The 27,133-nt window shown below is 34.1% G+C and overlaps 1 protein-coding gene and 1 non-coding gene across 2 annotated transcripts; one reads left to right on the plus strand and one right to left on the minus strand.

Annotated features, from left to right (window-relative positions):
• The first annotated feature begins 1,944 nt into the window (after positions 1 to 1,944).
• Positions 1,945 to 2,049, plus strand: LOC140894091 (small nucleolar RNA R71). Its single transcript, XR_012153642.1, has one exon. It is a non-coding gene; the product is annotated as a small nucleolar RNA R71 (small nucleolar RNA).
• Positions 2,050 to 7,030: 4,981 nt separating this feature from the next.
• On the minus strand, positions 7,031 to 8,871 carry LOC140891700 (cyclin-D3-3-like). Its single transcript, XM_073300307.1, has 4 exons — positions 8,124 to 8,871; positions 7,821 to 8,022; positions 7,532 to 7,662; positions 7,031 to 7,437 (listed from the first exon to the last, which is right to left on the minus strand). The coding sequence occupies exons 1-4, from the start codon at positions 8,622 to 8,624 to the stop codon at positions 7,174 to 7,176; spliced, it is 1,098 nt and encodes a 365-aa protein (XP_073156408.1). The 5' UTR covers positions 8,625 to 8,871; the 3' UTR covers positions 7,031 to 7,173.
• Positions 8,872 to 27,133: the final 18,262 nt, after the last annotated feature.

The following is a 27,133-nucleotide window of genomic DNA, read 5'->3' on the forward strand; positions in this document are numbered from 1 at the left end:
TCAGAAATTGACCAACCCAAAGCAGATTTAAATTTTCTCAAAACTCTTAATAATTTATCCTTTTCATCATGAGTAAGAGAGGATGAAATAATTACCAGGTTAGTCGAATTTTCTCCCAAAAATGCATAGCATAAATGACCAGGCAGTTCTTTCAATTCAGGAGTAGAAACTGGTACCTCTTTGCTGGCTTCCTCAGGAAATGCTTCAATTTTTTCTTGGCCATCTTTTTCCTTTGGCAAACTTTCAAGAGCAAGAAACTGCTCTCTAAGTTCCCAATCATCCCCATCAAACTGGTTCACAGAATTAATTAAACATCTAGCCAATGCGTCCTCCAACTCCATTCATGCACAAAAATTATTTTCATGAGAATCAGATGAATCAATGCGATTACAAGAATGTACCTCATCTTGGTATTTCATGGTTTTATAGATATTGAAGGTGACAGCTTCACCTCCAACTCGTAGAGTTAATTCACCCTCCTGCACATCAATTAATGCTCTGCCAGTCTCCAAGAATGGTCTCCCCAAAATTAGAGGGACATCTTGATCTTCTTCCATATCAAGCACTACAAAGTCAGCAGGAAAAATAAATTTATCTACTTTTACCAAGACTTCTTCCACAACTCCTCGAGGATATGTCAGAGAACGGTCAGCCAACTGCAGAGTAATCGTGGTTGGTTTCACCTCACCAAGCTCCAAAGACCTGAAAATAGACAAAGGCATTAAATTAATACTTGCACCTAAATCACATAATGCCTTATTAACAGTCGCCCCACTAATAATACAAGGAATAGTAAAACTCTCTGGATCTTTCAATTTCTGTGGCAGTTTCTTTTATAGGATGGCGTTGCACTCTTTTGTCAACTTCACTGTTTCAAACTCTTCAAGCTTTCTCTTCCTTGCCATCACATCCTTCATGAATTTAGCATAGTGTGGCATCTGCTCCAAAGCATCAACGAATGTAATATTTATATGAATTTTCGTGAAGATGTCAAGAAACTTAGAAAACTTCTCATCCTACTCTTTCTTCTTGAACCGCTGAGGATATGGCAGAACAGATTTTGGCATAGGCGGTTTCTCAGGCACAACTGCAGACTTGCTGGATTTTTTGCTATCAGAGTTTTCGGACTCCACCACAATCTCTTCAACTTCCGCATCATCCACTGCCTTTGGGTTATCAGTCCCAAGTTCTTTACCACTTCTAAGAGTAATAGCCTTACATTGCTCCCTAGGATTAACCTCAGTGTTACTAGAAAACACACCTCTCTGCTGATTATTCAATGCATTTGCCAGTTGACCAATTTGTGTTTCAAGATTTTTCATAGAAGCGCTCACATTGGTCAAGTGCGTCTCCATACTATCAAGCCTATTTTCATTCCTCTTAAATCTTGTGGATGATTCTGCATTAAAATTACTCACCAAATCTTCCAACGATGCTTTACCCTCACCATTCTGAGTATTGAACCCCGGTGGAGGATTCAACACATTCTTATTGTTTTCATAGAAAAAATTCTCATGATTACGCAAGCTAGGATGATACTGATTGGGTACAGGATTACCTCGATAATTGTTGTAATTCCTGTTGTTCACATATTGAGCTTGCTCCACACTCTCAAATCCATCAGCAGAGTTTACGGCAGTCGCCAGTGATGCTGTCTCAGTAGAACTTTGATTCCCTTTGGACAGTGCAGCCAACTGTGTAGAAATAGTAGCCATCTGAGCAGTCAAAGCAGTGAATGCATCAACCTCATGAATTCCAGCAGGCTTTCTTATCGCAGATCTCTCACTCGGCCATTGATAACTGTTAATAGTCATCTGTTCAAGCATCTCATATGCATCCACAGGAAATTTAGAGAATATCGAACCACCAGCAGCAGCATCCACAGAAATACGAGTTGGCCCATTCAAACCATTGTAGAATAATTCGATCTGTTCCCAATCTGGAAAATTATGGTTTGACACTTCCTCAGCAATTCCTTGTACCGCTCCCAAGCTTCATACAGTAGCTCATAATCTTGCTGTTTGAAATTAGTGATCTCAATTTTCAGCTGGGCAGACTTGGCAGGAGGAAAGTACTTAGCCAGAAATTTGGATGTCATGTCTTCCCATGTAGTGATACTCTCTAGAGGTAATGACTGCAACCAACTACGATCATTGTCCCTAAGAGAGAACGGGAACAATCGTAGTCTGATGGTGTCCTCAGTAACACCATGAATCTTCACTGTTTCAGCAATCTCCAGAAAAGTACGCAGGTGCAAATTTGGATCTTCAGTAGCTGCACCCCTAAACTGATTCTGCTGCACCATATTAATCAGAGCTGGCTTCAACTCAAAATTATTTGATGTGATATTCTACCGAGCTATCCCAGAATAATGATTATTGATCACCGGTCGAAAGTGATCTCTGATAGGCACCGAAGCATTATTGACAACTCTTTCTCTTTCTCTTTCTTCAGCCATTTGGTGCAACTCTTCTCTTCTAGCTTTTCTCAAAGCTTTATCAGTTTTCTTGATTTTCGGATCAAAGAGCAGTAAGTCGTAACTTTGGCTTTTTTGCATAAACTGCATAGACAGGAAAGATTTAAAATTAGAACCAGCAAAATAAAATAAAATGCTCTAAATCAAAATTAAGACTAATTAGCATAATTTAATATAAATCAAATAAAATTCAGTCCCCGGCAACGGCGCCAAAAACTTGTTGCATGTTTTTCGCGCGCAAGCGCATGATGTCAAGTTATAATATAGGAATTTAAGTCCAGATCGATCCCACGGAGAATGAATAAATAATATTATATCAAATATTTGTAACTAATAAAATCATAATCCTATATAGAGCTACGAAAATAGTTTGAGTTTAAAAAGATTAAAATTTTCAAGAAATAAAATTCAATAACCACGAAGTCACGAGATGAAAATTCAATAAGCGATGAATGCTAGAGGTTCGACTTCACTTGACTGTTCACCACAATATAGTTCTAATGATTGTTTAATTATCAATTCTTCTAGTTTATTAGGCAAAAATCCCTATTATTTTCTACTACCTCTCTCGAGTGTCAAGCAGATATTCGTATTCAATAGCAAACTCAATATGTCTATCTAAGTTTAACTATTAAATCCGGTAAATAGCACAAGAATTCTTCTAATGACTTCTATGGAGTTATATGCCTCTCGAACAATATAAACACCAAAGATGTATTTTCCTATGTCGTATTCAAAATCTCCTCTCTCGAGTGATAAATTCTAAATAAAATATCATTCAATCTATGGCCAGTAAATTGAAAGCATTAAAATCAGGAAAACACAAATAAACTGTGCGAAGAAATTTAAATATATAAATCAAAATATCTAATCATGGTTTTCAGTCAAGATCCGTCTACCTCTAGAATAAGAAATTAGTTCATAATAAATTCAAAGATCAAAAAAAACTTGTTCTTCAAATAATCCATCAAACTAGAAAAATAGAATTCAAAGAAAAATTAGAACGAAGTAGAATTAAGCTTTTCCGTCGCCGGATGCCGCCGTCTTCCGTATTCGTACCGGAATCTTGAGCTCTTGTGCACTGCCAAGTCTCTCAATAGCCGTCTCTATGCTCTAAAATTCTCAAAAACCCTCGTAACCCTCAAAATAAGCCATCAAATCCTTTTTAAAACTCGATCAAGACTTTCCAAATTTTAGGAGACTGCGTAGCGCTGGAGCGCCCGTCCAATTTCTTCAACAGCGCTGAAGCGCTGGTTTGATAGCGCTAAACCTTCGACTTTTTCACCCTTAAATTACTCCGTCTAGCGCTGGAGCGCTGGACTAATCACTCTCAAATTCCATTTTTCAACTCTTTTCTACAATTCTTTTTGTCCCTTATTCATCAAATAAAATAATTAGCACTCAAATTCCTGCAAACAACACAAACAACAAAAGAAATGCATAATATCGCTCAAAACATAACAAAAGCCATGCTAAATAATATAAAATGTAAGTGCAAAAATTGCACTTATCACAACTCAATACCCCTATTTAAGGGGAAGAAATAATAGAATGCAAATTTTTACATATATTATCTCGACATATTTATCATGATCACAAATATTTCAAATTCACATGAATAAAGATAATCATCTACATTAGCAATATATTTATAACAGAACCTTCATTTTCTGAATTGTTTTCTTATAAATATCCCTTAACTTCCTCGCATTTATCTTTCAATATAATTTCAATAGTTATCACGCATATAAATTTCGTGACATTTTTGTACTATTTTATATTCACAATGCGTGTGTCCAACCACTCGTTTTAATAATGTTATTCCGGATTTTGTACATTTTTTTCCCTTTAAAACCTGTACATTACTGGTAAGAACAAATTTTGTGCATAATATATTGCAGGAAATAATTAAGTATATCTCTTTATCGAACCTTAGTTGGCCATTCCTCCCTGTCATTGATAGTAAACTTGAAAATTTAAAGTATGTGGCCAAATCTTACAAAAGATATTATCATGTGTATGTACACTTCACAAGAAAGTGGTTCAAGTTTTAATAATGCAAGCTGAACATACCAAAAACACAAAGTAATTGTACCCTTTCCTTTTTCATGCAAGATGCAAGCATACTAGAATAATTATAGAGGGCAGGTGCAAATTGTAATCTTTTTGTCAAGTGAAAACTTTTGAAATTATTATTTTTAGGGTTCCATCATGAGAAGCCAAAAATGAGACTGGGGGATGAATATTATCTTATTTCAATAGTCTTTTAAAAAAAAAAATAAAAAATTCGGACTTGTATTCTTTTTCCGCCGCATATCTTTATGCAAATTGCATTTTAAGGTCATCAAATTATACCAGAATTATTGGTCGGGCCCAATTTAATAGGCCGTGCAGCCCGTACGGTTGAAAAGTGTGGCAATCATTTGAAGCCCCATCTCATGAATCACCAAATACAAAACATATTCAAGACCCATAAACAAATTTATTATTTATTTAAAAATGATAATAAAATTACTCGAATTTTAATTTTTTTTAAAAAAAAAAAAATAAAACTCTTCCCAACAAAATTTGTTTCTGATTTTCACTACTTATAGTCTTATACTATTAAATTCAACAAAGCTTTTTAACACTGTCATAAGTTGTGCATTTAATCATCTCCTCTTTTTAAATATAACCAAACAAAAAACAATCAACCTTCATTTCTTTTTTTTTTTTATCTCCAAAATATCCACCATAGAGTTCCAAGATATTCCAAAATCTATCAAAAAGGTTTCCATTGCTGTTCCCTCCACACTTGCTGTATCATATCAATCATGGGCATATTATTGCAGAAGTGCTTTTAATACTGCTTTCAAGATTTTATGAATGCTTCTGATGAATATTGAACTACATTACCCTACCATATGCTAAATTATTTTTTGATAAATTACTATTACCAATTTATTTTGTCACCTCAATGATTTTATAGAAGTTGTTGTCATCAATTTCATTTATTGGTAATCATTAGACTACTTGACATATAATCATGATGAATAGGCAGAATAGCTATCAATAATTCATTCATTCATTCATATTTGATATTTTCTGAAAAAAAATTGGCATCAAAATGCACTGGTAAACATGATTATGTTTCACCTCCTCAATCAAGTGGTCTAAAGGGGACATCATCACAAGACACTTGATACAGGTTGTTTCAAATGGTCTTCCTACATGATATCATGTGATCGACATATTCAGATATGATCCAAATATATCGAGTTCATTGAATACCACTTGAGATAATAGTTATTCCAATTTCCCTTGTGCAGGATGATGACGACATATTCATATATGATCCAAATATATCGAGTTCATCGAATACAACTTATGATAATAGTTATTTCAATTGCCCTTGTGCAAGACGTTACGCAATCCGCATATTTAGATTAACCCAATGATCCAAATGCATTGAAGTAGTGTTTGGAAGAGCCAGTAAAAAATAATTTTCAACTTTTGTTTAATAAAATTTTATTAAAAAAAACTGATAATTGCTTCCTACTAGCTCTTTGGAACACTACCTAAGTAAGTTGAGTCTAGCAAAAGATAATGGATGTACTTTATGTTGGAATTTTCCTTTGATACCTATTCCCTCTATGGTTGGCGTGAAAATTGAGTTGCTTTCATCTATTTCACGTGTTAAGATTGTAAACGCATCAACTAAAAATACATATAAATTAATCACCCAAGTCAACCAGTCACGAGACGGGAAAATTATTTTAAAAAAAAATTGATCTCAAGGATGGTCAAGTGTTCCATCTGTTATTCACATCATGTGTCCCGACGTACAAGACTGATGAATTTTCATATAATATAATATATTATTTGGCAACAAATTATAGAAAAGATTTGTACTGAAAATAATTGCTATGTTTCACATTTAAGCAAGAACCAAGAACACTAAACAAGTCCAATCAATAAAAGTATACCGAGAATCTTGTTAGTTTTCCTAGATTCCAAATACAACGAAACCAAACTAAAGCCATTAAAAATGCCTAATTTTCAAATTAGATTATTTCACAAGGGGGATTTCTTGTCGGTAAGGTCAAAACCAAGCAAGAAAAGCCCTATCAAACAGCAACTTAGATCTCACTGCAGACAATCTTTTCATGCCTTCAAGAAGACTCCACATAAATAAAATTAATATAAAAACTTTTGAACACAGTATGTTTACGTACTCGACAGTGGTTCAGTTTAATAAACAATTTTTATTAATAGAAATTTTACGGTAAAATAAACCAAGAGATTGCCAACCTGGCATACACGGGAAAGTTTTCTTAGTTCAAGAATCCATCCTATTTGCAAACAACCAAAGACATGGGACACTCATCAAGCATCCCTGTCACTGATTCCTCGATCAAACATGTATAGGCAGAAATATGCCTCGTGCTGCACATAAAGTGGTTTTGAATTCATATTCAATGAATATAACGTCTATGATGGTACTCATGGGCGATGACGATGATGAAACTGATAGCACTTCTCTCTCGGAGATAACTCTCCATCCTCGATCAAATATATTAAAGATATAGTAATCATAAATATAAGTCTGATCCATCGTCCAATTAGCAAGAAACAGAGTAAACGTACCATAATTGTTTTGGATTATGATATAAGACATGATGAAAGAGTTCATACGAAGTACCATTGCTAATATCAGATTATAAGAAGCCAGATTGCAGTCTATGAGGAGTCAATTTCATGTGCTGATCCTGAGCTCTCCTTCTCTTGAACAATGGCTCTGGTGATGATGACACAGATGATGAAAAGGCCCAAGAATCATTAGAGCTATCTGAGCTAAAATAAGTATCAACTACACCACTTGGACTGCTCGGTATCGACTCATTTTTACGTTTGGAACGCAGCTTATTGCCATGATCATCCATTATCTCCATGATAAGTTTATGGCATTCATCAACTTTTTCCTGTTTATAATGCATAATCAAGAATTTAAGTCTCGTAACCATTCAACCTTAAAAGAAAATAACAAAACATATTATCACCCTCGAGATAGCTAACCTTGCTGGTTTTAAGCACACTCACAAACTGATTGTGGAGTTCCGACTCTTTACAAGGCTCAATCTCTTTAGTAACATACATCATTGTAGCGGCAGCAACAACCGAAGGAAGATATCGTAGGAGACTAAAATCTGTGATGGCGTACATAAACAGACAACATTATAAGTTGATGCAAAATTAATTAAAACAGAAGAAGAAAGAACCACAGAGAGAGAGAGAGAGAGAGAGAGAGATCAACAATCAAACCAAGTTATGATATCTTTATAACAAAATTATCCGATCTACATACCGGTGAGTATAGAGAGAATCAAACTCTCACACCTCCACAAAAACTCCCAATGTGGATTAATTAGCGATCCAAATCTCCTCATAAAATGATCAAAGTATGGAATCGGTGTCACGGGATTCATCTTCCATTGGAGTGTAGAAAGCACCAAGAGTTCCATTCTCTGAATAGTCTTTGCATCAAAAAGATACTTTGATTCTTCTACCTAAAGCACGCACACAATCAAAACCCAACAACAACACAATCAAATCAGAGAGGCACTTAATGAAGACGCACAAAGAATGAAACGGGGATGGAAAAACATACTTGAAAGTCTATCAAAAGAGGGACTTGAGTCTCTTCAACCTTGGCTGCTAAAGAAACACAGGCCACAGCAACCAATTGGCTCATCCATGGTTTATCCTTCTGAAAGCAAGGGCTAGCAATGAATCTATCGTAGTAGTTCACAGCTAAAGCCGCAGTCAGGGCATTGAATCCATATTGGGAAATCACCTTCAAAATCCGCACAATGGCCTCATGTCTCACCATTTTCAAACAGCCATCTACTATTATTTCTTCAAAACTCAAACGGGGTTGTTTTTTCTCCTTAGACAAAAGGCTCGAAAGCTCATCATCCTCCCAGAAAAGGTCGTGCTCAAACAGAAAAATGGGGGGCTTTTCGGAAATCTGGCGAAAATCCTCGATTTGTGGCTCTGTCAAGTCAAACCCGACGCTGGAATCTTGGTCAAGACGCTCTTCTTCGCAGTAAAGGGCATCAAAAATGGAATTTTGGAGAAGGGATTCTTGTTCATGGATATGAGAAACCATCTTCTTCAAAGAAGAAGACACTGGAGCCTCTGCTCATTATCTTTAAAGATTCAATCTTGGGGTCTGAATCATATCTTCTTATTACGTATGAATTTACCCTCTGGTTTGCCCTTTTGGTTCTCCCTTGACGCAGGAAAGAGAGGAGTGCGTAGAAGGTAGAGCGTTGGGGGCTACCTAAAGAAGAATGCAGAGAGGGCTTTTATCTGAATAACCCTCCACGCCTGTCCTTTTTGAAACGCTCCATCAAACCTCAAATCATTTCATCCAAGCTAATTATATTTACTTTTATTATTATATTCATTATTTTTACAGGTTCCCTTCTTTTATTATCATCACATGGCTGAAAAAAGCAATCCAATATAATTATTTATGTATATTTAATGCTAAAAAATTACATAATTAGTTACTCTCTTCTAAATCTTTTCCATCATAATTTCAATTATGTTATTTTGTTCAGTTCAAACTAACAATAGCTCGGTGCTTAATTTATCGATTATTTCTTCAATGAAGTGTATATTTAATTGTATGATGGTTGTTCAAGTAAAATGAAATATGTAGTCTTATATCTATACTTATATATTAAGTAAGAAAACCTTATAGAAATTGTTTGGTCTCTTGGTATGGCCACACAAAATTAATAATAATTTCTATTTATTTATCTATTTTTAAATTTTTTTTTGATTTGTATGAATTGTAATGGATGATTTTTCTCAATAAAGTTACGAGTTTACCGTCAAAAAAATTTTCAAATTATTTGAAAAACTAATGAAACGAAAAATACCTAATAGAAGCAATGATGATTTAACTACTTCTTATGGACTATGGTTACCATTTTTAGAGTTTTGCTATGCTGTCCATCAACCGTGTCAACATCTGTGTCCACCATGTATAAAACACTCAACTATTGCACATGGTGGGCACAGAAGTTGGCACGATTGGTGGACAACATAACAAAACTAACCATTTTTAACCCAAAAAAAATTTATTTTTTCTGCTATAAATTTATTAGATTTTTTATTGAAATTAAGTATAATAAACAAAAAAATTCGTCACACACATCGTATGTGTGCGCGCAAATATGCTAGTTATATATAAATAATTAGTTTGTACTTTGAAAAAATAAAACAATATGAGCTAAAATGCTAAATTGGCATGGTATCTCCTATGGAGAGTGATTTACTTAAAAAGAATTTCTTTAATTCCACGGGGCGTTTGATGCATTGGAAGACCGGATCCACACACTGCTCAAGTAGAAGAAAGCCGGTACAAATTCCGACCACCTCGTTGCAAATTACAAATTGTTTTATTATTATTATTAATCATTATTATTATTATTATTATTATTATTATTATTATTATTATTATTATTTCGCTTATCGCGATAGTTAAAACTACTAATTATAACTCACTCGCTGGAAAAGAGTTGAGTAGTCACGCGCACATCTCAGACACCTTTGGCAGTTCGATGAACGGAGAGATTTGCGGAGTGATAAACACGCGATCTGAATACATTGGAGAGTTGGGTGTTTTTTTGGAACGTTGACCACATAGGGTGTGTTTGTCCTGCATGGGATTTTGTGGGAGGGAAAGCATGGGGGGAAATGAAATTTCGGGGAGATGTTTGAGCCTTTTAAGGATAAAGACAAACTAAGACTAAACTCATAATTGCGATGTTTTTTTAAAATATATATAATATATATAATTGCGATGTTACGGGGTATTAACACGTGTCGAATATTCACATGAACTGGATTTTGAGTTGAGATGGTAGCTAGCTAGCTCTTTACAAGTTGCGGAAAAATTATATTTGATGAGCTTCGGAATTCGGATTGGATGGAAATGGGCGGAATGCGGTCCTATGGATTTTAGTCTTAAAAATGTTTCTTTCATCGTTTGAAATCCGATAATTTAATTAAACAAATCGCTTCAAATCAATCCCATCAACGTAGGAGTTGTTGAAATATTGTTTCACATTGATATGATAGAGTTTTTGGGAGTCCTTAATATAGATTATAGACAAGGACAACTCTAACCTCTTGAACTAGATTTTGAGGTGAGTTAGGTCACAATCAATTTCTAACATATATAGAGTTCCTGGTTGCCCTTAATATAAACAAGAGCAACTCTCACCTCTTGAGCTAGCTTTTAAGGTGAGTTAGGTCCAAATCAATATATAACATGGTATCAGCGCCAGACACTTCGTGTGTGTTGGACATCCCATAATTGGGCTAGTTTTTTAGGTGAGTTAGGTCCAAGTCAATTTCTAACATGGTATCAGAGTCAGGTCCTCCGTGTGTGTTGGACCGCCCATAATTGGGCTGTCTATAGTTAGGTCACCCGTTAATATCTCCACGCTCCAGATGTTCATTCCTGAGCGTGTGGGGGGTGTGTTGAAATATTATCTCACAACGGTAGAATAGAGTTCCTGCGAGCCCTTAATATAGATAAGGGGAACCCTCACCTCTTGAGCTAGCTTTTGAGGTGAGTTAGGTCCAAATCAATTTCTAACAAGGGTGTCAATTCGGGTGGGTTCGGATCGGGTTGACGAAACCATTTTCTAAAAATTTCTCAACCCGAATCTAAACCAACCCGAACCCAAATAACCCGATCAACCCGATTTTATTTTTTATTTTTTAACAAAATAATTAAATAAAAATTAAAAACACACAATAATAATAGTAATATTTAATTTAATCACATAATAACAAAATCTAAGCTTATATATAATTTAAATTTTAAAGTCTTAAAGTATATACTTACTACGAAAAATAAAAAAATTATTTTTAAAAATAAAAATTATATAAAATAAAAATTAAATGAAGAAAATCTATTATATAGATATACAATAAATTCTTTTCAAACATACAATATATATAAAATAGTAAATATTTATTAATTTTATATAAAAATAATAAAAATAAAAATTTTCGAACCCGATTAATTTTTTCGGGTTAACTTTCGGTCAACCCGATTCGATCCGAACCCAATAAATTTCAACTCTAACCCGATATTTTTTAGGTCGACTCGTGTTGGGTTGGCGGGTTGAGTTGTGTTTTGACACCCCACATCAACGTAGGATGATTTAGGTTTTTGGTCATTTGTTATAAGCTCACGTTTGATGTGTTTTTAAGGTCATCTCCAATCTATTACGCTATACTGGTGTAACACTAACTTAAGATAGTATAATTCCTACATCAAATACAAAACTCATCTTCAATTCATTAACTCTAAACTGTACACTAAAAAGAATATTCTCAAAATATTATTTATTATTTTATTCACAATCACAAAATATTTTTAGACCAAATAATTAAAATATCAATAATATCTAAAATAATTTATATATAGATATTCATTACAAATATTAATGAATTAAAATTTTTAATTAAATATGTTTTAAGAATTATTTTAAAATATTTAATTTTATTATTTTTTTTCAACTGATAATATAATTCAAAACACAAATTTAGTTATTTATTGAATAAATAATCTCAAAATATATTATAATACACAATTATAAAACAAAAAAAAAACAAAACAAAAAAAGAAAAAGGGGAAAGGAATAGCGTAGCTACATTGGTGCAATACTATAGCATTCCTCCAACATAACGCTCGGTTGAAGGAATGAATCTAACACCAAATGGTGTTGGATTAATGGAGATGGTCTAAGAAATTTTTTTGGTTATTTCCTATATACACTCACGTTTTATGTATTTTTAGGATATTTTTCTTTCCATTCGGCATAAATGCATGTAGTGATGAAAGCTACGTGCCATTGCTCTGGAAAGATTCTGGACATTAGGGCTTTTCATATTTTCTAAAGAAAAAATCGAAAAGAATAGACTTGTTAAAGTGTATATGTAAAAACTGTTGGATCATAAATCCAACCTTGGACTTATATGTAAATAATTATGTATTGTGGACTGTCAAATTAAGTTAGCCCATAAAATGATCTAAATAAGATTTCGGTTTATTTGGGCTTTAATGTATCTAATAGGGTGTGACCTTTAATGTGTAGATACTAGTGAGCTTTTTATTTGATTGATGGGCTTAAATAGAATCTCAAATTATAAATAAAGGGTTATGGTCCTCAGATCACAAGACGTTGATGTCATTCTATTCTATTCTCATCGATAGTTAGAGAGCGTGAGAGAACTGAAGGAACTCCCAAGACAAATCGTGTTGATCTGGAAGGCCAAACCATGCAGATCTACATCGGTATCAATTGTTATGAATTAAGGTACGCTTCTGCTTCAGTTCACAGGTTTAATCTTGATGATTTAGCATGATGATTCTGCATTTAAGTTTATATGGATTTTCTCCAACAAGTGGTATCAGAGCCACTCATGTTTAAATCATTGAGATACGGTTTATATTCGATTTGGTCTAATCGAAAACAGAAAATCGAAGTCGAATTTTTAGTCCAGTTTTTATTAATTTTCGGATTTTTTTTAAAAAAAACTGGAAAATTCAAAAAATTCGAATTAGGGTTTCAGGCCGCCGAAAATCGGGCCAATCGGCCGATCTACATGACGTTTCCGGCGGCAAAGCATGAGGCGTTTTGTTGCCCGTGATAAGGCGCCTCACATAGTACAGTTTATTGGCCGGATTCCGTCTCAAATCCGTCGGATTTCGAAGCCAAAGCTTCGAATGTCATGGTCCCGAGCTTCGAATATTTCGGGGCCACTTTTTCGGCCGTTCTCTAGGAAATCGGGACGGGTGATGGTGCAGTTGTGGTCGCCGCCTTGTGGTATGTCATCGGCTGGTGGTGATCGGCCGGAGGAAGGGCGGGGGCGGCGGTCGGATGGATGAAGATGATGATGGGTTAGGTTTTTTTATTTTTGGGAATTTTCGAAAATTTGATAATTAAAAAAAATTAAAGATCAAAATTTCAGATTTAAGATTTTTTTTAACACATCACATATTTTTTGGATCAAGTTTAATTCGGTTATAAACCCATTTTATTTTGGGTTTTAAGGATAATTTGGCTTAAAGTTTAAATTTCCAATTATTCAAATAATAAAAAGGTTATTTTTATATATTTTAAAATGAGTTGATTAAAATCAATTTATTTTGAAATATAAAATTTTTTGTATATGTAATTTTTTATTAGTATTAATCGGCTCAAAGAAAGATCAATATTTAATATGATTACATATGTGTTTATATAAGGGTAAAATTGTGATAGTTATTCGGTTTTCATGTAAATAATAATCGGCCCAAAGGAAGATTATTATTTGGCATGTTATTGACGACTATCAATTTTCGGTATCCCTTATGAGGTTTGCATTATTTGAATTAAATTATTATTTTCTATGGATTAAGTTTATCAGTTCAATATACATGAGTCAGTTAATTTTTTGAATATACGGGAATCCAACCCGAAAAGATCACCCATGACCAGTAAATTGTCTGATTTTCCCACCAGTCAGCATTGATCGTACGATCAATGGTTAAATAATTGAATTTGACCAAAATACTTAAAATTTATTTTTTAAGAAAAAGGTCAATTTTTTTTTATATTAAATTGGAATAAAGGAACGTTTAAGGTATATATATTTTGGGATAAATTGATTGAAGCAACATGTCGCCAAAGTGACCTCTATTGTGGAAATTAATTTGTTTTGGAATATAAAAAGTTTTGTACATGTAACTTATGTGAATAATTAATCGGCCCAAAGAAAGGTTATTATTTAATAGAATTACATTTGCAGTTGTGGTAATAAATATATGATTATTATTTGCTTTTACGTATGAATAATAAATCGACCCAAAGGAAGATTCATTATTTGATATGTTATTATGATCAGTATTTGATTACTACACCAAGATATCATTTACAAGTTAATATTTTGTCCAAAGATGAAATATTAATGGAGTGTCTGGTATCTTGAGATAAGGATTGTCTTTATTTGAATTTAATATTACTTATTTGGGCATTTTTGTGAGCATATTTAATTTATTGATAAATTTCTATTCAGTTATTATTTGGATACTCCTGCTAGTTTTATTGTTCACATCAAATTTATTCTTAATTTCAAAGATGCTCGTTACTTCAAGGTATGGAAAATTAAACATCTTGATAGTTCTAGAAATAATGATCAAAGATATTGCAATAAAGATTGATTCAAGTATACATTTATGAACTAGAGTACCTCTTTTGAAAAGAGAGAGATGGAAAGGTAGGAGATATTAAATTGCATGTCTGATGATCATTAAGATAAGTCATTCAGGAATCTTTAGGGCAATATGTCGAAAAGATATAACTACAGTTAAGAATCACCTTAAGAATATTAAAAATGAGGTTTGCCAAGAATGAAAGGGTAAATTTTGTACGTTCTTGACAACTTCACTTTCAATGAAATATAAAGATAAATGATTAAGGATAAAGTAAGCTGCACATATAGCACTTCAAAAAAAAAAAAAACAACAAAAGAAACCGAGTTAATCGGAAAATAATAGTTGTTTTTTCTGTGGAGCTAAAAGGCTCATGAAAATAAAGTTTCTAAATTTGGTTTGTTTTAAGGTTAATTTATCTTTGATGTCTAGACACATGTGGTGGATAGATTTCAGTGCTATCATCAGTGTGTCTATGCGGGGTTATTATTATTATTATTGCTAAAGTTCAAATGATGATGAAAGATTCATCGGTGTACAATGGCAAAACAGTTAAAGTTGAAATAATTAAAAATTTTAGATTATTGTTAAGGCCTGAGTTTTATTTGAATCTGAATGAAACATTTATTGTACCGACTTTTAGGCGGAGTAATTTTTATTTCTATTTTGGGCAAATTCGGTTTCTCTTGCTCATTTGGAAATAAAAATTTAGGTTGTTTCATGATTCAAAATTGGTTGGCTCTGGTTTTTCATCTCGTTACAATAATCTTTCTTCGGTTGATACAATTGTTTCATTTAATGAGTCCCTGTAATTAAATTTAAAAGTCTCAAAGATAAAATTCCAGTAAATGAGAATTCAGTTACGTCATGACATGAGATATTATGTAATATCTCTGGATGAAGAATAAAGAAAATTATGTATGACGAAATTCTCAATCCATTAAATTTAACATATTTTGATATTTGTGTTAAATATATAAAGGAAATACAAACAAATTAAAGGAGATTTGAAGTCAACAAGAATTTGGACGTCTTTGAACTTATAAATACGGATATTTGGGGGTCTTCCATATGGTTTTTTGGAATGATCAACAATAATTTATATTGTTCATAGATGATTATTTTAGATATGACTTCTTATATCTCATTTATGGAAAAAAATACTAATAAATGCAGCATATATCCTTAACAAAGTTTGATTAAAGTGATTCTTAAAGATCTAAGGGGTAAAAGTTTTATGATCCCACAATTAATTTGATTCTCAGTTAGGAAAATGCTTGGTTTTTGAGGATTTCGAGTTTTGGGGGGGGGGGGGGAGATAAAGTTTGAAAATTATCTTTAAGGAAGAATATTTTAATATTGTTAATGGTGTTATTGACATTGATCAAAATTATATTTTTGACTTTGTTCAAAAACATAATACGGTAAGACAATTTAGGTAAATCTCTCATTCAAGAAATATTCTAAAAAAAAAAACTCTTACATCTCAATAACCTTGTCATTATGGAGTTCCACTCGAGAGAGAAGAAATACAGTCTTAGGTAATTTGATTGTATTTCTCTAAGAGAATAAGGTCAACATTGACGTGATATCAAGTCATAAAAATTCTAACTCTCGAAATGGATTGATGTCAATATAAAGAGATAAAATCTATGAAAGACAATGACATTTGATATCTTGTCCTATTGCCTAAAGTGTGAAGTTCATTGGTTCTAAATGGATATTTAAAACCATGAGTACTCAAAAGGTAGTGTAGAAAGATATAAGGCTCGTCTTGTCATTAATGAGGTTTTACACAATAAGATGATATAATTGTAAAGGTTTTTCTCTTTGGTTTCTTTGAAAGACTCTTCAGAAATATATTGACATAGTACTGAATTTTAATTAATAAATGATATCTTTACATTTCATCATGTGATCATCTCGTTCGGTTTGAGATGAATTTGGTCGATGATTGTATATATAAGGTCTGTGGGAGTAAATATTTTTCTGATTTTCTATGTGATGATAGCTTACTCGCTAACAACGATATAGATATGTTGCATGACACCAAGAGATTTCTAGCTAATAATTTTGAGATGAAATATCTTGGTGATGCATCTTTTGTACTGGATATCCAGATACATTGGGATCGCTCTCGATATATTCTTGGATGATCACAGAAAAGCTATATCGAGAAAGTTTTAAAGCGATATGGGATGAAAAATTGTAAACAAGATTCTTTATGACTTAGTAGTAGGGAATCTAATGTATTGCTAAGGTATATACACGTAAACCTTTTATATACGTGACTGGGATGTTGGATAAATATTTAAATAATTAAGGAGTAGACTATTGAAAAATAGTCAATTACGTATTATGAAATTTACAGAAAATAAGGAATTTTATGCTCACATATCAGAGGTCAGATCGGCTTTGAGATCAATTGGTATATTGACTCTAATTTATGGGATGCCTAGATAGTGTGAAAACTATGTTGGACTATTTAAATCTACTGGCAACAGGTGTCATCTCACAAAAGAGTACTAAAAAGTCACTTGTTATAGTCTCTTTGTCATGACATTAGATTTTATAGTGTGTTATAAGACATCCAATCAAGTTTCTGATTATTGAAGTAAGAGTTCAGAGTGAATAATGTCTATAAAGCACATCGGTACAAACTCCATGATTGTGGATCCACTTGCTAAGGGACTATCACCCAAAAGGTTTTGTGTGCACATTATTTGTAAGGGTGTTTTGTCATTTAAGGATATTCAGTTTTAGTAGGAGTTTGTAATTTTAAGTGCTTTTATAGACATGTTCGGTTATTTAGTTTATGGATACATTAGAAAAGGTTATTTCTGCAGAAATAAAGGTTTTGGTTTATTCACACTCCGACTCTGTTTGGTTGATCTCACTAAAGTTTAAGGTGAGCCAGTTGGAAATAGGCATGTTAAAATCACGTTACATGCAATTTTCATGCTACACATCCACATCATAATCCATGTCGTTTAGTTATCTGACATATGTGACTATTGATGGGTCGAGTTACGATGAATGTGACAAAAGCCTTTTTGATCCTATGTTAGTATGATTGATGGACCGGATTAGCTGTAGATACATTTCAGTAATGACAACAAAGTTGAGTTCATTTGGTTATTTTGCAAAACATAATTATAAAGTTTCACATATAGTCCAGTGGTAAATTGTTGGATCATAAATCCAACCTTGGACTTATATGTAAATAATTATGTATTGTGGGCTGTCAAATTAAGTTAGCCCATAAAAGTGATCTAAATAAGATTTCGGTTTATTTGGGCTTTAATGTATCTAATAGGGTGTGTCTTTTAATGTGTAAATACTAGTGAACTTTTCTATTTGATTGATGAGCTTAAATAGAATCCCAAATTATAAATAAAGGGTTATGGTCCCCAGATCACACGACGTTGATGTCATTCTATTCTATTCCCATCGATAGTTAGAGAGTGTGAGAGAACTGAAGGAACTCTCAAGGCAAACATGTTGATCTGGAAGGTCAAACCATTCAGATCTACATCGATATCAATTGTTATGAATTAAGGTACGTTTTCGCTTCAGTTTACAGGTTTAATCTTGATGATTTAGCATGATGATTCTGGATTTAAGTTTATATGGATTTTCTTCAACAAAAACTAGTCAAGTATATTTTTGTGATTAATTTAAATTATTATATTAAAAAAATAATGTCATATGTGCTCGGCTCCCGACCTCGGGTCAAACATAAATTAGAGTACAATTAATGCATTTAGGAATTTACAAACACGACAGATCTCCTGCATTGCAAAGAGAAGCAAATACAACAACGTCGCTCTTGAGAAAAGGGAAAATTGATTGACTTGATTAAATTTTATGAAAATGTAAGAAATAGATAAGGCATACCCCAACTTGATTCGTTAAATAACAAGGGCAGCCCGCCCAATTCAGAATTCGAATACTTTAATCCAATATCCGGCCATCGAAATCCAGTCCACAGTTCTAACAAAGAAAGCCACTAGTCAACACTCTTAGCAACCACACTAATATAGTAATCCCATTAGCTAAAAAATTAATCATATTTAATATATATTTATATGACAATAATCGTAACATAATAATTAATATATAATATATATCACGTGGGTTTTAAGTAGGAGCAGCCGAGATCTTGGTTCAATTAAACCAATGTTCTAAAAAGCGCTAGGCGGTAGATGGGCGTGACCCACCGCCTAGCGCCTAGCCGCCTAGCCCTAGACGGTTTTTTTTAAACATAAAAAATAAATATCTTGGGATATTTATGAGTTTTACTATAAAATATAATTTTGTCATGTTTTTTCAGTTTTTGTATGAAATTCGTGTAAAATTTTAATAATATAGTCTCTCACGTGAAAGGGGCGGCGAGAGTTGCGGCGGCCGGCAACAAGAAGCTTGAAGATTGAAGACTGTCACGTTTTCGGCCCTCTCTTTTCTCGTTTCTCTGCTTTTTTCCGCCTTTTCTTTTCTTTTGTTTTTATTTCTATCTCTCTCGTTCTGGTCCCTTTCTTTTCTTTTAAGTTATAATTTTTTTTATAATAACTTGACGGCCTAGGCAGAGGCGCCACCTAGGCAGAGGCGCAACCTAGGCGGGGATTTAAGCGGGAAACTCCCCACTAAGCGGGGCGGTCGGCCGCCGCCCACCGCCTAGGCGGGGATTTAACACTCATTTAGACAATAATATACTATAATTAATAAAGTAGAAAAGACGCCGATTAATCGAGAGTCAGAAATAATGTGTCATAGGTTTGAACAAAAGCTACGTGTAGTGTCCTGAATTAGATCACCTACTAAACAGTACTTTAAGTATGAAATTAACTTAAACAGATAATCATACTCAAGAGACAACTATGGAACCGGGAAGGTGAGTGGGTTTCCACCCGGGATGTCCAAACGATGAAATCTTGCTCCCAATATGTTTTTTGCACACACGGAGACAAAGAAATCGTCAGTGGAGCACCGGAGGGTTCTCCGGCGTCGTCACTCTGATGCTTAAGTCAAATTAAGTGTAGAGAGTGGGCTTACGAGGAAATATGTAAATTTAGGAATTTGAGTTAATTTAAATATGGGAGCATACCTAGTCCAGGCCCAGGCACCTGATATTTATAGGAAATCCCGAGAGAAATCCAATGATTACCTAGTATGGGTTGTAAAAGAGTGGGTGCCTGGTTAGCCAACTTGTGGCTAAGGGCTTTTATGACTCAATGTATAAACAATCTTTGTTTAATATAATTTACATTCATTAATGACATTTTCTTTGTCTTTCTTCATATTGTTATATTATGATATACTATTATTGTTTTGATAAAGACCTTGAATATACTATAGTGTAAGTAAGATGAGATAGTGAATAAAGAGAGATCACTATTATGAAACACATCTTATAGTCACTGTATATTCTAAACAGTTTCTAGTCAATTGAGCCGTCCGCTAATAAGGATAAGGATCGCTCGAGATTGAGACTAGCATTTATGATGCCAAGTACCACGTTTCATTGGTAATAGACATGGAGATGTTCAAAGCATGCAAATGGATATTCATATGATGAATGATCGAACTACCCTATTCGGACTTTCCAAGTGGTTATCACTTATCGAGTGGATAAAGTCCGCGGTTTTGGTTGTACACCATTAGTCCTTACTACTTGAAACATCATTGAGACTCTATATGCTAGTACTGTACTTTGACTCATTTATCGACTCTATTGGGGTCATCAGGTGTCGGGATTTGGTACAGTTACGACACATATAGGAGTCGATGCTTTGTTGTCAAGGATTCACCACATACTTTCCAGTGTGGATATCCTATGCGATCTAAGGAGATATTAGTGTGACAAATCTCTGGCCAGAGTACATGATGTGCTTTAAGAAATGGTTTCCTAGTAGCACATGCGATGTCACTATTTGATCTTCAAGATGCATTGCATAGTTGTCGAATCTCGAACGACTCTCGATGTACCAATGGTTGTTGATTCGATCGGGATATATGGATGAAGGGACCGTACTGTATGCTAACCAAAATCTACTGGTTCTTGCAGGCACTATCAGTGATACCTAGGGAATCATGGGGCGATGTTGCTAGGCGCTCTTACCATGATTCGATGGGTAAGTCAAAAATTGTTATTCCGAGTCACAAGGAGTTGTGAGCCCACGGCTAGCTGTATCCCTGAACTATTGAGGGTCACACAAGTAATGGATTATTAAACCCCGTTGAGATAGTTAAATTTAAAGAGTTAAATTTAATGAAAGAGAAGTTGGACTTCTTAACTAAAGGGAGTGGAATTTCCTAAAATGACATAGGGATGGACATTTTTAGAAATCACTGAATTCGGATTCAGAAAAATTATCTTGACTTTAAAAAGTGCAGAAATGGTTTCTGTGCACATTGGTGAAATCGGTTTATCAATCGGAGTCATGATGAATTTTATATTAATTTCTATAATAACAAGCTTGGCTTGTTGGGCTTAAGTTATGGATTGTGGGCCCTAAGGAGTTAGAGTCCTAATACAATTATAACTTAATCTAGTCTAAAAATTATCTATAAATACATGTGTAGTGTTCGAAAATCATAAGCTTTAAGTCTTGCAATTTTCGAATTACACATATATTTTTCAAGAGAAATTTTCGAAAATCCTCTGCTCCCTTTTGAGATAATTCAGTCTGTAATTTTTGTGAAAAATTACATTCTGAATTGACAGATCAAATCTGTTTATTCTTTTCGATAAACATGTGATTGATTTCTAGTGCAATCAATCAGAGGGTTTTAGTTTTCTATTCGTGGACTTAATTCCGGAGGTTGATCGTGATAGTCATCGGTTCCCGGGATTTACAAGAAGAGCAGATTAAATTCTGTTGGAGTCCATAATCAAGCCTTTGCTTGAATAGGTAAAAATATTTAATTGTGTATTTATATTTTTACTTGCAAGATTTTAATCGTTAGGATTTGATACCCACGATATGGAATCGTTCCATATCGACAATAAAATTTTTAAACTTCCGCTGCTCCGGGTATCACATCCGTGTGATCAGAGAACGCGTGTTCCAACAGTGGTATCAGAGACAGGTTGTAATCTTTGATCAAACGATTAAAATTAATCGATTGTACAAAATTTTTAGCCTCGGTTTTTTGAAACAAAACAAAATTTTTTTTAAAATTAAATTTGAAACAAGGGCAATCAAGCAGCGAGCGTCGCTGCCCAGGGCAGCGCTCGGCGCTGCTCAGGGTAGCGATCGTCGCTGCCCACGGGCAGCGACGAGCTGCCCACCTCCACGTGGGCAGCCCTGTCCCACGTGGAGGCGGGGCTGCCCGGGAATGTCCCGGGCAGTCCGGAAATTTAAAAAAATTTGATTTTTTTGAATTTTTGAAATTTTTGAAATTTTAGTTTTTGGTCCGATTGAAAATTGTTTTTGATTGGTCCACGAGGCATCGGATCAAATTGTTTGAGTCCGAAATTTTTAAAATTGATTTTTGGATAAATTTGAATTTTTGGAAAATTTATAAATTTTATCCGTTAAATTAGATTTTATAAAATTAATTATTTTGGTACAATTGATGATAAGATATGATCTTATAAAAGGATAAGATAAAATTTGATTTTATCTTTTTAATTATGATGCCAATGCATGTTATCCAATTATTTAATTATTGAATTAATTATTGGGTAAAAAGATGATCGATTGCCATGACCAATTTGGTAGGTGTATGTTAGGTTATTTACATTTGGTTTTATTGTTGTTGAGTTTTATTAATGGGCTTGGTTTATAGCCCAATTTGAATTGTTATTTGTAATAAAAAGTAGGCCTGGTTTATGGCCCGTTCCCACCCTTAAATATGTATCCCCTACTTGTCATCGAAATTTATTGTAAATTTATTAGAATTAGTGGGAGATAAAGATTTGAAGACAAAGGTGGGCCCAGCAGACAATAAAGACCGAAAAAATGTAAATTGGAAGCTCAATGTAATAGGATTGCATTGCATACTTGCATATCACCTAGGATTGGACTTAGACTCGTGATTGGCAACCACGGGTCGATTAGTGATTGGGATCGATCATCATTTAAATAATATATGATAATATTGTTGTATGCATGTTTAGACTAAATTGTATGAATCCCGCAAGTATACAAATATTGCATGATGAGACAATTTTCAAAATTAAAAATCCCTCATTTTAAATATGATTTAAAATTGATATCAAGATAAACAAAAGGGAATTTAAATATTGTTTAAATGTTCCTACCTTCCATCAACGATCAATGTATGAGATGCTACCCGTGGGCACGGTCCGGCTCATATTACTGGGGGGGCCCGTTCGTCGGAAAGCTGTACATTGGATCGACACATGTTGTAAGTTGGGTGGAACTCCCATGGGATTGGCTCATATTATTGGGGATCCACATGGCGACCGTCCATCACAACTTAATATTGAGGGGTCATCTTGACATGTCACATTAAACGGCGTCATATTATTGGGCCCTTATTGGACATGAGGTAAAAACATGGGGGTTGCTTTGGAAGCAATTGGGCTCTACCTTTTGAAAATTATGGTTGGCTGATATTATTCGGGATTATAGTTTGTCAATTGGACTCCATGTTCTCACTAAGGAAACAAGTTTTCCGTTTTTTACTAGAGGGTAGTGAAATCGTTAAAATAGTGGGAGTGAAATTCATAAAATTAAATTTCGCCATATTTTATGTCTTAGTAGATTAATTAAACAATCACTGATTATTGCCTGTTTCTTTTCAGTATTTCATTACAATGAATTCGCGCAATCCACTATACTCAATTCTCGAACAAAACAAATTGACTGGCGCAAACTATACGAAATGGTTCCGTAAATTAAAGATTGTTCTAAACTCGGAGAAAATTTTCTACGTGTTAGAAAAGAATCCTCCAAAGGAAGCACCGGCTAATATAAGTCCGGAAGAATTGGCAAAACTTGATCAATGGTGGGACCATGATATCAAGGCTAAATGCTATATGCAAGCTTCAATGTCTGATGAACTCCAGAGGCGATTTGAGGATGCCGTGAATGCTGCTGACATACACATGCACCTCAAGGAACTTTTTGGAGCTCAATCAAGGTCGGAGAGGTATGCCACCGTCAAAGAGCTCATGACATGCCTCATGCGAGATGGGACTTCGGTCCGTGAGCATGGGGTACACATGATTGGGCTCATTGAAAAATTGGTAACACTCGATTTGACTTTGGAGCATGAACTAAACGCAGACTTGTTACTTTTTTCCCTTCCTTCGTCGTTTGACGGATTTGTGGTGAACTTCAATATGAACAAGATAGAGACCACCATTGAAGAGATGGTCAATATGCTTGTGTCTTATGAGGCCACATTAAAGAAGGATAAACCGGTACTCTTGGTGAAAGAGTGGGTGCCCGGTTAGCCAACTTGTGGCTAAGGGCTTTTATGACTCTATGTAAAACAATCTTTTGTTTAATATAATTTACACTTTTATAATGGTATTGACTTTATCTTTCTTCATATTGTTATATTATGATATAATATTGTTGTTTTGATAAAGACCTTGAATATACTATAGTGTATGTACGATGTGGTAGCACATGGGGATGGCTATCATGAAACACATCTTATAGTCACTGTATATTCTAAACTGTTCCTAGTCAATTGAGCCGTCTGCAAATAAGGATAAGGATCGCTCGAGATTGAGACTAGCATTTGCGATGCCGAGTACCACGTTTCATTGGTATGGAACATAGAGATGTTCAAAGCATGCAAATGGATATTCATATGATGAATGATCGAACTACCCTATTCGGACTTTTCAAGTGGTTATCACTTATCGAGTGGATAAAGTCCGCGGTTTTGGTTGTACACCATTAGTCCTTATTACTTGAAACATCATTGAGACTCTATATGCTAATACTGTACTTTGACTCGTTTACCGACTCTATTGGGGTCATCAGGTGTCGGGATTGGGTACAGTTATGACACATATAGGAGTCGATGCTTTGTTGTCAAGGATTCACTACATACTTGCGAGTATGGATATCCTATGCGATCTGAGGAGATATTAGTGTGACGAATCTCTGGCCAGAGTACATGATGTGTTTTAGGTTAATGGGTTATCCTAGTAACACATGCGATGTCACTATTTGATCTCCAAGATGTTATGCATAGTTATCGAATCTCGAACGATTCTCGATGCACCAATGGTTGTTGATTCGATCGGGATATATGGATGAAGGGACCGTACTGTACGCTAACCAAAATCTACTGGTTCTTGCAGGCACTATCAGTAATACCTGGGGAATCATGGGGCGATGTTGCTAGGCGCTCTTACCATGATTTGATGGGTAAGTCGGAAATTGTTGTTCCGAGTCACAAGGAGTTGTGAGCCCACGGCTAGCTGTATTCCTGAACCATTGAAGGTTACACAAGTAATGGATTACTAAAACCCCGTAGAGATAGTTAAATTTAAAGAGTTAAATTTAATGAAAGAGAAGTTGGACTTCTTAACTAAAGGTAGTGGGATTTCCTAAAATGACATAGGGATGAGCATTTTTGGAAATCACTGAATTCGGATTCAGAAAAATTATCTTGATTCTAAAAGATGAAGAAATGGTTTATGTGCACATTGGTAAAATCAGTTTATCAATCGGAGTCACGATGAATTTTATATTAATTTCTATAACAACGGGCTTGGCTTGTTGGGCTTAAGTTATGGATTGTGGGCTTTAAGGAGTTAGAGTCCTAACACAATTATAACTTAACCTAGTCTAGAAATTATCTATAAATACATGTAGTGGGTTCGAAAATTGTGTGAAATTGTGTCTTATAATTTTCGAACACTGCATAAATAATTCTAAGGGATTTTTCGAAAATTCCTTGCTCTTTTTTGATAAAATTCGGATTGTGATTTTTGTGAAAAATTACAATTCTGAATTAACAGATCATATCTGTTTATTCTCTACGCAAAACTTCTGATTGATTTCTAGTGCAGTCAATCAGAGGGTTTCTGTTTTCTGTTCGTGGACCTTATTCCGGTGATTGATCGTGACGCCATCGGTCCCGGGATTTACAAGAAGAGCAGATTAAATTCTGTTGGAGTCCATAATCTTGTTTCGAGATTTAAGGTGAAACATTAATTGTGATTATTTGTTTTACTTGTGTGAATTTAATCGTAAAAGTTTTGATACCCAGATATGGAATCGTTCCATATTAATAAAATAAATTTTAAACTTCTGCTGCACCGGGTATCAATTCTAATTGATCTGAACACAGTTTTCCAACAGTGGTATCAGAGAGAGGTTGCTCAGATCAAACGATTAAATTAATCGATTATACAAAATTTTTAAGCCTCGTTTTTGAAACAAAACAAATTTTTTAAAAAATCAAAATTTTGACGGGCAAAACACGGGCAGCGATCGGATCGCTGCCCAGCCCGAGCCCCGGTCGGGGCACGGGCTGCCCGGGATTGTCTCGGGCAGCCCGGAAAATTAAAATTTTAATTTTTTAAAAATTTTGAATTTTTGAAATTCTAGTGTTTGATCCGATCTAAAATTGTTTTCGATTGGATCACGAGGCATCAGATCGAATTGTTCGAGTCCGAAATTTTTAAAATTGATTTTTGGATAAATTTGAATTTTTGGAAAATTTATAAATTTTATCCGTTAAATTAAATTTTATAAAATTAATTATTTTGGTACAATTGATGATAAGATATGATCTTATGGATGGATAAGATAAAATATGATTTTATCTTTTAAATTATGATGCCATTGCATGTTTATCCAATTATTTAATTATTGAATTAATTAATGGATAAAGGATGATCGATTGCCATGACCAATATTTTAGGTGTATGTTAGGTGATTTACATTTGTCTTATTGTTGTTGGTGTTTATTAATGGGCTTGGTTTATAGCCCAATATGATTGTCATATGTAATAAAAGTGGGCCTGGTTTATGGTCCGTTCCCACCCCTAAAAATGTATCCCATATTTGTCATCGAAATTTATTGTAAATTTATTAGACTTAGTGGGAGACAAAGATTTGAAGAAATGGTGGGCCCAGCAGACAATGAAAACCGAAGAAATATAAATTGGAAGCACAATGTAATAGTATTGCATTGCATACTTGCATATCACCTAGGATTGGACTTAGACTCGTGATTGGCAACCACGGGTCGAATAGTTAATGGGATCGATCATCCTTTAATAATATATGATATTATTGATGTATGCATATTTAGACATAAATTGTATGAATCTCGCAAGCATACATAAATTGCATGATGAGACAAATTTTCAAAATAAAATCCCTCATTTTAAATATGATTTAAAATTGATATCAAGATAAACAAAAGGGAATTTTAAATATTGTTTAAAT

Source organism: Henckelia pumila, chromosome 3, assembly GCF_033568475.1.
Source record: "Henckelia pumila isolate YLH828 chromosome 3, ASM3356847v2, whole genome shotgun sequence".
NCBI classification, from domain to species: domain Eukaryota; kingdom Viridiplantae; phylum Streptophyta; class Magnoliopsida; order Lamiales; family Gesneriaceae; genus Henckelia; species Henckelia pumila.

Bases quoted from the DNA above. Each gene is read 5' to 3' on its own strand.
- LOC140891700 (XM_073300307.1), bottom strand. From the start codon at position 8,624: ATGGTTTCTCATATCCATGAACAAGAATCCCTTCTCCAAAATTCCATT. The intron at 8,023-8,123 runs GTATGTTTTTCC...TGCGTGCTTTAG, and splicing joins CTCTTTTGATAGACTTTCAA to GTAGAAGAATCAAAGTATCT. The intron at 7,663-7,820 runs GTATGTAGATCG...ACGCCATCACAG, and splicing joins GATTCTCTCTATACTCACCG to ATTTTAGTCTCCTACGATAT.